We start from the raw sequence: 10,818 nt of genomic DNA on the forward strand, positions 1-10,818 counted from the left end.
GTTTGTGAATCATGTGAAAATGTTTTACAATCTGAATAATACATCATTTTATTCCTTGACCGGCTCTATAGAAATAGGTTAAATAGGGCACTTTCTGGAAAGCAATTTCAAAAAAGTAATTCCCAACTTCTTTAGTGGCCAAATTCATATTCAAGTGATTTCTAGTCTGGTGAAGTTTCTCTTACACAAATTTTCTTTTCTGCAGTTGGGGAGGGGGTGAGGTAGAGAGCTAAACAGTTGTGCATAGGAAAAACACTAAGAAAACCCTAAATTGGTTGACATTTTAAAAATCATTTTGAGAGATTAAAACTAAGGAATTTTTTTTCTGAAGTCACAACTCAAATTAACATTTATCTTCATTATAGGTTGTCAAGATAGACGGCTGGTTAATTCCAGTTTAAATTTGGAACACCCACTGGGAGGAATCTAATGTGAAACAGAAAATGCCCTTTTCCACACAGGCTGAAGATGAGAATGATCAATATATTTTAGTTGCTAGCCTTGACAATGTAAGGAATCTCTCAAACATATTGAAAGCTATTCATTTCAAAGACCATGCAACTTGTTTTGCAACAACAAATGGAATCAAGGTTACAGTGGAAAATGCAAAATGTCTGCAAGCAAATGCATTCATTCAGGTATGTAGGCAAGCATGCTATTTTCACTTTCTCTATGTGTTGGAATGGTAAGCTGTTAAAATGGTCTAGGGAAAACACTAAAATGGGAATCAAAAGTCCTGGGTTTGAATCTTAGCTCTGCTCCTTACTAGTATGACAATTAAAAATGCAGAGAGGTGGTGTTCTAAGTATAAATTTATTAAGTGACTAGACATTGCAAATTAATTTGGTCAAATGATTCTCTCTGTAACAACAGATACCTCAGAAATCCTGTTGCTGAGGATCCACAAATACAGCCATTATTCAGCCCTCCCCCTAAATATCCCAAGACATTTATGATTGTGAATAGCTGAGAGCAGTTAGTCCATCAAACTCTTCATCCCTTCCTAATTCCTTGAGTGATTGTACTATCACATGTCTGGGTTCCATGAACCCAATGTCTAGAAGGAAAAGAGTTCTGCCCAGTTAGGAGTAACTATCCAATGTTTCTTACTGGGAGATTCAAGGACTTGGTTCTGCTGGTAGCAGACATACCTGGCTTAGTCTGGTTTGTATTTGTCAAGAAAGACACAACTTATAACCTCACTTTCCTATTTATTCTGCAATGGAAGAAATCTTTGGATGGGACATTCCTTGAAGTTCCTAGGTAAAAAGAGTAAGTAGGAAGGTCTGAAAAACTGATCTGAACCTCTAATTCAAAACCCAGAAATAGAAATAATTCAATATATTAGAAGTAAATCCTCTCACTAGTTTTGTCACCTCAGGCAAGTCATTTTATCTTTCCTGGCCTTAATTTATTCATCTTTAAAATAAGAGATTTGGTTTTGATAAATTTCAAAGTCCCTTCCAGCTCTTAATCTACAGTCTGCAAAATGAGGGTATTGGACTAGGTGATCTTTTAGATTCTCTTGAGCTCCAGTATTGTAGGAATCTTATAAATAGTCACAGATCAGAATTCAAAATGAACTGAAAGGGGGCAGCTGGGTAGCTCAGTGGATTGAGAACCAGGCCTAGAGATGGGAGGTCCTAGGTTCAAATCTGACCTCAGACACTTCCCAGCTGTGTGACCCTGGGCAAGTCACTTGACCCCCCATTGCCTACCCTTACCACTCTTCTGCCTTGGAGTCAATGCACAGTATTGACTCCAAGATGGAAGGTAAGGGTTTAAAAAAAAAAATGAACCGAAAGGATTGTCCAGGTTCTTTGCTCATACTGTATTGTAGATTATAACACTTTTTGAAATACCTAATTACTAGGTAAAGCTTAAGTATCTTTGTTTTATAGAAATCTTGCTTTGATAGGATTTGTGGTATATTGACAACAAAAAATTGACAATTAAAAAAATCCATAATTTATAGATAAGTGACCTAAGCAACCTCCTTTGTGTTTAGGGGCTCTGCACAAAAAGAGTATCTCTAGGGGCCTGGTTGGGCCATTTTTGTTTCTGTGAGTTAGAAGGGAGGAGTTCTTTTTGGCCTGGGAACCCAGAAATTAAAATTTATACCACTGGTTTTGGGGTAGCAGAATTTAAAAATCTAGGAAATATAAGCTAAAGAAAATAAGAATCATTTGTAAATTCAAAAACCAACTCTTTAATTTTACAGATGGAGAACCTGATACCTAGAGAGGTTAGGTGACTTGCTAAAGGCTTCATAGATAGGAAGTGGCAAAACCATGCTGATCCTTTAAATATGTATAAAGAGAAATCTTTGGAACTATATATAAAATAGTTTAATTCATTAGTGCAAATAACTATTTTCACCTTTTTTTCACAGGCTGGAATATTTCAAGAGTTCACTGTTCAGGAAGAGTCTGTGACATTTCGAATCAATTTGACAGTCCTTTTAGACTGCTTGACTATTTTTGGTTCAACTCCTTTGCCAGGTATATCAATGTATGGTCACGATATAACATTATGAAGGCATTACCAAGAATTTATTGACTTAGAATTGATATTTAGAGTTACAGTTTCCTTTTTTTGGCAGTTCATTACTCAGAAGTCAGAACGGTGGGTTCTGTAATTTAAGAATGTTTTTCAAAAATAACAGGTGTTTTTATGCCCTTTTTCATAATTGCAGAGGTAATTACAATCTTTTAAAATATATTAGACTACCCAAGAATTGAAATTGAAATAACTAAAAGATATGAAGATGACCAAGATTTTTAACCTTTTAGAAGTTATTTAAATCGCTTAATTCCAGCTTCATTATTGTTTTTAAACATTTCATTTTGTTTTTTAAAAAACATTAAGTGTTAATCTCCAGTTAAGTTTTGGAACTTTTAAGAAATGGTAAAAATGTAAAATGTTGTAGTTTTGATGTGAAATCACAAAAAACTTTTAGAATTTTTTAATCCCCTGGGACTCTTGGCAGGTGAAATTTTTAGCTCCGTGACAGTTTAGGATTTTTATTGCAATAACCCTGTAAGAATGGTTTAGCATGAGACATTAGAATTAAAAGAAAATTTGTTGTATTATGAATATACATTTATTATAAAGACTTTCCAACAAGTTGGTCATGGTTGATTAGTCGATGTTAAGGCCCATTGTCATTTACACTTTCATTAGTTTCTGGGAATTTTCAGGCTGAAAGGGCTCCTCATTTTGTAGGCAGCCATTATGAAGCATGTCATCAGTGACTTAGACTCTCAGCATCACTACCCCCACAGTGATTGATTGTAGTACCTCTAGTACTTTGAACCAGTACCTTTGGGGCAGAATTGATTGCTAAACTTCTAGAAGATAAAAAGTAGCTTCTCTAAATAAGATTTGAGGATCTCTTTATATTGAATACTGTCATGGGGAAAAAGGGGGTTTTGGGTTCAAAATACTAAAATGTGGTCACCCGGGGAAATCTCCCCAATTTAGGAATAACCTCAAGTCATAATTGACTTTATGGAAGTTTATTTATAATTGAGAAGAAAAGAGAGGAAATAAGGAAATAAGAATCTAACACAGTAGGTAAATTACTAAGATCCTTTAATTAATCCAGCACAGTCTTTTAAAAGAAGTTCCTTAAGAGAAGTTCAGGAAGAGTCAGTCAGTCTTTAAACCCACCAAGGTTTTAGCCTTCCAGCCAGCACTCCTCCATGGACCAGAAGAGCTCCTTCATCAGCTGCCCTCTTCACTAGCAGCCCCCCTCCAGTGGAAGACCTCCTTTTAAAGGGGTCACTTATGCGTCACTTCCTGTGCCTCCCTCCTACTTTGCATGTCCAATCACAATAGACACTTCTCATAGGACTACCTAGGAGACAGTCAGTTGACTCTGATTTGTCACCCACTCTAGCACACCTGGCTTACGAATTGGAGGTGCTCTTACCTTTGGTGATTAAATCTAAAGATGGGCGGTATAGATTTAATCTAATTATCACAAAACAGAGTTCTGGGTGCTTATGCATATCAGAGCATTTAGTATAATGCTATGTATTATACCAGGCAGTCAAAATGGAACCATGTCTTCAACTTGGTTCTATATACTATAGTATTAGTCCCTATACATTTAAGGCACTGTACACTATTTTATTCTGGAATGGTTTATACAGGTATCTCTTCCACATCACAAAGTTAGAATGAAATTAAATAAAAATTTGGGGGGAATTTGCAGGTGATGTGTGAAGGCTAGCAGATAACAGAAAAGATTTAAAAACTCAGAAATGCATCAAATATATGTATTGTGTTACATAATATCAACATATTTTCTCTCTTAGTACCATAAGTATACACAATTTATTTTTTGAAGTTAAAATAAAGAAAAAGTTAGTTTACAGAATAAACATAGAAGCCAAAAAATTTTACATAAATTTTTCCAGACTGCCCAGGCACTGACCAACCCCACCCCCCAAAAAAACTGAGGTTGGAAGGGGATACCTATATTTGAAGTCAAGGAATAATTTAGTACTAGGAGAAAAAAATTTGGAGATTTTTAATACAATTTTTCTTGTCGTCTTGTTATTTCTGGGTTTTTTTGTTTTTTGTGGGCTAAAATGTAATGTTAGTAATATAAACTAATTTCATTAGTTTAGAGAATTCCCAGTGAGGAACTTTCCCTATCAATGCAGATTGATACCTTCTTTGCAATTTACATCCTTAGAGGCACTGAAAGGTTGTGACCTGCCCAGGATCACATATCTAATATGTGGCAAAGGTGAGATGAATTTTGGTCTTCCTTACTCCAAGGCCAGTGCTCTATTCACACCACAGTGTCTCTGAAAAAAAGAAAAAAAAATACACAACAGTGTGTATATTGTTGTGTACAGGTTAGTTACATAAATAAAGCTACTACTTAATGAGTTTTATTTCTAATGTGAATAGAAGTTGAATCTAGAATCATAATGGTAAGCTTTAAGAGTGCTTATATTGGTTTATTTTCACTTCAGGAACTTCAACTGCACTTAGAATGTGTTACCAAGGTTATGGGCATCCTTTGACACTCTTCCTGGAAGAAGGTGGAGTAGTGACAGTGTGCAAAATTAATACCCAAGAGCCTGAAGATACACTGGATTTTGATTTCTGCAGCACAAATGTTATTAATAAGATTATTCTTCAGTCAGAAGGCTTACGTGAAGCATTTGCTGAATTGGACATGACCAGTGAGGTCCTACAGATTACCATGTCACCTGAAAAACCTTATTTCAGGTACCCCAAATCAGAATTTTGTTTCTCATAAGCTCTTTACGTGATTTTTTTCCCCCTTTGCTTTGCATTGGGAATTTTTACCATACTTCTTCTCTAACTAATTAGCTAGTATATATGAACAAGTAGGTTCATAGGACCTAACCACCCTGCTACTGTTTCTGTATTATTAATCATTGCTGTCAAGTATCATGCTAGCAGACTCAAAACAATTAGTAATTTACTTGAAGCTAAATGTAATTAATTCTGTAGTTTGATTCATACAGCCTCAGAATAGCAAGATTTATGATGATTATTTAAAATTTGGGCATCCTTACTCTAGAGAAATGTTCTTGTAGTATATAGTCTTTCTTTTGTTTCATTTTAGTGCAATGTGCAAATTTTTGTGTGAATGATATTGTGTGTGTGATATTCAACAACTGCTTATTGACCTCTTAATATGTGCTTAGTACTCTACCAGCTACTTCAAGGTCTGAATACATAATATATACCTGTTATCTTAAGTCAATAAACTTACAGTTTTGTTGAGGAAGATGATGTGAAAGGGTAAAAATATATATAATAATTTAGTACCAACTTCATAAATGCCTAGCGCACAGAGAACAAGGGTTTGGTTATTATGAGGGTAATGTTTATCAAGCAACATAGATTCTTAGATAAGAAAATATACAATAGGACCTAAAGTCAAAAATGATAGTAAGTACTCTTGCTCTATTGAACAACTTCCATATTTTGAATACTCTGAAAATACTGGTTTAGAGAAGAACCAAAAAGTACAGTGTGCTTTGAAGTCTTTAAGCATTAGAAAGTCACCAATTTAAAATAAGTTTTAAGATCTACTTTAGGGGAGATAAAGCTTCTCACAGTCTTATGCAAGGATGTTCCAGTCTAAAGAAGAATAAAGTAATACTTCAAATTAATTTGAACTTAATTGAGCAGACCTCGTAATTAACTAATGTCAGAAACTGAAGTTCCAAGACTTTAGGCAGAATTTTCTAAGGAACCCTCCAACACAATTCCTTAGATTATCCTCCTCATGCATGAGAGTTGGGGGGAATCTCTTTTGGAGGAGTATCAAGCCCTGGATGGGCCCAGGCTTCAAGTTCCCTTCCCCAAAATACTTTCCCTTTCTCCAAATCTTACCTTTTCCTTAAACCCACTTCCTCCACAAAACCTTTCCTAATTTCTACAACCTACATCAACTTCTTTGAATTTCTACATTCTGTTTCTGTGAAACAACTAAGCATTCAGTTATCCTCTTTGGATGTGTTCTCCAATTGTTTAATGTGTGCTAGTGTCTTTTAGATTATATACTGTTTTAGTGCATAGCACCGTTTTATACTTATTTCATATTCCATTAAATCCTTAAGCAAATAGGAAAAACTCAATGAGTACTTGTTTATTGATTACTAGTTATGTAACCCACTAAGCTGCATACTTCAAGGTTAAAATAAAGTATGTTAGGCTTAGGGAATAGGTTGGTTGAGGTACAGATATGGCACAATAATAGCCTTAGGAAACAATTAATGTACATTGACTGCTGATGAAAAAATGGAGTGGTTAGTTTTGAACCACAGTCCTTCCATTTTATCAATCTTTTTATCATATTCTTAAGTGCAGGGACAAAGAAGTTATATCATCACACATGTGTTAAAGGGTACAACAGTGAAGAAATTTCCAGACTTTAATTTTAATCTTTTGTAAAGGTCCATTGCATTTGGTAATCTTATGTTTTAGGTTATCTACTTTTGGAAATTCAGGAAGCTCACACCTTGACTATCCCAAAGATTCTGATCTGATGGAAGCATTTCATTGTAATCGGACCCAAACCAACAGGTCAGTTTTTAATATGCAAGCTGCCATGTTCTAAGGCAATGATGGTTAAAAAAAGAAATTCAGTTGGTAATGAGGGAGAGAGTTTGGGAGGACAGTAATTTAGTAGAAATTTATTTTGATTTGTAACAAAAAATGTAGAGGATTTTAAAGCACATTTTTAGGACAAAGAGTTAACAATGCTATTCTAAAAAAATCTGTTTTGGTGTTCGTTACAATATATAGGTAAAGTGAAGGTAAAGGAAGTAAAGAGAAAATGGTTATCCATTCAAATAGTTCATTTCTTAAGTATATTAATAGTTTTGTTAGCTTTTGTTTAGTTCTTTATTTGGAGTTTAAAAGCAATTTTGTTTCATATGTTCAAATTAGTAAATAGTATTTTACTTGTTTTTCTGCAGATACAAGATTTCATTGCTGAAACCATCTACAAAGGCTTTAGCCTTATCTTGTAAAGTGTCTATTCGTACTGATAACCGGGGGTTCCTTTCTTTACAATATATGATTAAGAATGAAGATGGACAGATATGTTTTGTGGAATATTACTGTTGCCCTGATGAAGATGTTAGTGATTCAGAGCCCTGACTGATAAATGTCTAGCTGTCTCCTTTCACACAGGAAGTATAGCCCGTATTCTTGTTCTCCTTTTGTTCTCCCAATGTATTTCAGGACTTTCTGGTAGATAGGATGAGAATTTTTCATTGGGAAACTAGTAACAAAGGACAGAACAGTATATTCTATAAACACATTATTTTTCCATAAAGATGTTTTCAAATAGCTAGCTATCAGTATTCTGGTACTCTTCTGAATGTTACCTCTGGTTTAAGTATAAGCAGTAATAAACATTGATGAATAAATTATGTACATTATTACCTTTTCAAAATAGGAATCTTTGAGAAATTCAATAATCTGAAGTAGAAAATTTACCATTTCTGAAATGTTCGGTTTACTATTACAATTAGAAAATGCATGTTTATGACAAGTCCATTCATCTAAGATTAATTTGAACTGCACAAAATATTATTTAAGAGATAATAAATATATGTGTGTATATGTATGTTTAAAAAAAATACTTTCTCTTTTAGTAACACCTCTTAAGACAGAAGGGCAAGAGGTAGGCAATCAGTTACGTGACTTACATACAACTAGAAAATGTGTATGGTCAGATTTGAACCCAGTTTCTCCCGGACTCCAGGCCTGGTGTTCTGACCACTGTACCACCTAACTGCCTTTCTGTAAAATTTAAAACTATAAATTAGTGAAGCACTCATTTATGTGAGTTCTTCATAGATGGAACTGGGCTATCTATGGGACTTGAGACTGAGAATTAGCAAAAATCTTTAAAATAATAAAATTCTATGAAAAGCTAGAAGGTCATTCTTTAGATATGTTTGATGTATTTAATTTTACATTAATACATGTTAATGTATTTCATATAATCATTTAAATACATGATCTCCCTTGATTCACCTACATTTCCTCTTATAACCAGCTCTCACCCTCTCTCAGAGATCTACCCTTATACTAAAGAAGAAAAAAAATTCAGCAAAACAGTATACTAAAAATCAGACCTGTGTGGCACTCTATACCCATAGTATCCCACCTCTACAAAGAAAACAGGGAGAGGTGGCTTCAGATTTACATTCAACCTCGGTTGTTATAATCAGTTTCAGTTGTTCTGTGGGGCTCCTAACTTTATGATATACTAACTGCCCACTTCAATTTAAAAATATTAGTGGGAGCCTCTTAGATGCTGGACATCATGTCCCTGACCAGAAGGAAGGAAAACCAAATGCATGCCAGCTGCAGTAATTTTCTGTGAGAGGGGCAGTTAGGTATCACAGTACCAGTCAGGAAGACTTGGGTTCAGATTTGGCCTTAGGCACTTATTAGCTATGTAACTTGGAACAAGTCACTTAACCTAGATTGCTGCTCTTCTGTGTGAGAATTGCTACTAAGCAGAAGGTATGGCTTGAAAAAATTTCTTTTCTATGAAAAGCAGCATGGTTTAGCAGAAAGTACTCTATTTGGAGTTAGAAGATTTGGGTTTGAATACAGCCTCATCTACTGAGCTGTATGACATTAGTCAGATACTTTCTTTTTCTCAGAACCTGTTTCTCTGTAAAATGGGATAGAAAGTGTTTGTACTTTTTCTCTCGAGATAGTTGTGAGGAAAAACTCATTATAACTTTAGTAACACACCAAGATCTTTATTTATTAAAATATTTTTTTCACAGCTATTTTATATTTTTAAATAAAATGATATGAGAGTAGATTTATTTGACTAGTTTATATTACAGAAAATTAATAAAACCACAGAGGTTGCTTTTTGTGATAGCCAAATAAAGTACAACATATGTTTGGGGATTAAGTGGATTTAATACATTTAAGCTATATTTTTAATGAGCAAAATATGGTGAACAGAAAAAATTTAAAGATTTTTTTTTTAAACCTTTAACTTCTGTGTATTGGCTCCTAGGTGGAAGAGTGGTAAGGGTGGGCAATGGGGGTCAAGTGACTTGCCCAGGGTCACATAGCTGGGAAGTGTCTGAGGCCAGATTTTAAACTAGGACCTCCCATCTTTAGGCCTGACTCTCAATCCACTGAGCTACCCAGCTGCCCCCTAAAGAAGATTTTAATAAAAGGTACCATGAACAATGAAAAAATATAATACCAAAAATGTTTACAGCAAGTTTGATAAAGGCTACATTTCTCTGATTATATAATGTTATTATATAATATATACTAATTAGAGAACTGAATCAAATTTATAAAAATAAGAACCATTACCCAACCAATAAATGGTTAAAATATAGGAACAGACATTTTTTAGAAGAAGAAATCATAGCTATTTACAGTCATATGAAAGAATTCTCTAAATCACTATTAATTAGAGATTCAAATTAAAACAGTTCTGAGATACCACCAGATGCTGGAAAAGATGAAGAAAATAGGTATACTAATTAACTATTTGTGGAATGGTAAATTGGGCTAACTATTCTGGAGAACAATTTAGAACTATGCGTAAAGGGCTATGAAGCTGTGCATGCTCTTTGACCCAGCAATGCTACCATTGAGTTTCTATCCCTGTAAGGAATTAAATTTTATGGTTGGACTAAATATATGAGAATTCTAAATTAATATTGTGGTCGCCAATTTTAAAATTAATACAGCCCAAGTCTATATGACTTAGTGGTTTTTATTTACAAAAAAGGGTGAAGTGAAAGTAGAGACATGAAAAAGATAGAGGAGATGTCTATCCTCTACCACCCTAAATATTTCTCTGGTACTCGGCTCAACCCATGCAGGACTCGTTAAACTCTTAAACTCTCAGCCAAGGATTTGGTGGTGAGTTAATCAAGGGTTCAACCCACATGGCCTACTCCACGAAGAGGAGGCCCCTCTGGAACTAATATCTCCAGAAGCCAGGAAAAGAGGGTCAGCTTCTAACTCTCCCTGGTCGAAGATCCAAAGGAGAAGATCCGGGAGCCGTCTTACCAAAAGCAGTTCAAGATCCAGAGTCCCAGGTCCAAGTAAAGCCAAAGACTGAAGTGCCAAAGGAAAAGATCTCCCCCTGAAAGTTCAGGACAAAGATCTCTTACACAAGAAGTTCATCATCTTTTATAGTCCTTTATATGTCACTTCCTGTTACTTCCTCCATTTTACAAGGACCAATTGTAGTCTTTAAATTTTCTTAGCACTGACCAGGGGACCAGTATTTGTAGGTTCCACCTCTCATCC

The 10,818-nt window shown here is 34.8% G+C and overlaps 1 protein-coding gene across 1 annotated transcript; it reads left to right on the forward strand.

The window, feature by feature from the left end:
* Positions 1-443: 443 nt before the first annotated feature.
* On the forward strand, positions 444-8,875 carry RAD1 (RAD1 checkpoint DNA exonuclease). Its single transcript, XM_044657786.1, has 5 exons — positions 444-638; positions 2,393-2,501; positions 4,992-5,250; positions 6,985-7,083; positions 7,479-8,875. Exons 1-5 carry the CDS (start codon positions 444-446, stop codon positions 7,660-7,662), a joined length of 846 nt encoding a protein of 281 aa, XP_044513721.1. The 3' UTR covers positions 7,663-8,875.
* The last annotated feature ends 1,943 nt before the right edge of the window (positions 8,876-10,818 follow it).

Source organism: Gracilinanus agilis, chromosome 1, assembly GCF_016433145.1.
Source record: "Gracilinanus agilis isolate LMUSP501 chromosome 1, AgileGrace, whole genome shotgun sequence".
NCBI classification, from domain to species: domain Eukaryota; kingdom Metazoa; phylum Chordata; class Mammalia; order Didelphimorphia; family Didelphidae; genus Gracilinanus; species Gracilinanus agilis.

What these genes read in the sequence shown, in the direction of transcription:
- RAD1 (XM_044657786.1), top strand. Translation starts at nt 444, where the DNA reads ATGCCCTTTTCCACACAGGCTGAAGATGAGAATGATCAATATATTTTA. An exon ending in AAGCAAATGCATTCATTCAG is followed by an intron (nt 639 to 2,392) that starts GTATGTAGGCAA and finishes TTTTTTTCACAG; the next exon opens with GCTGGAATATTTCAAGAGTT. An exon ending in CCTGAAAAACCTTATTTCAG is followed by an intron (nt 5,251 to 6,984) that starts GTACCCCAAATC and finishes CTTATGTTTTAG; the next exon opens with GTTATCTACTTTTGGAAATT.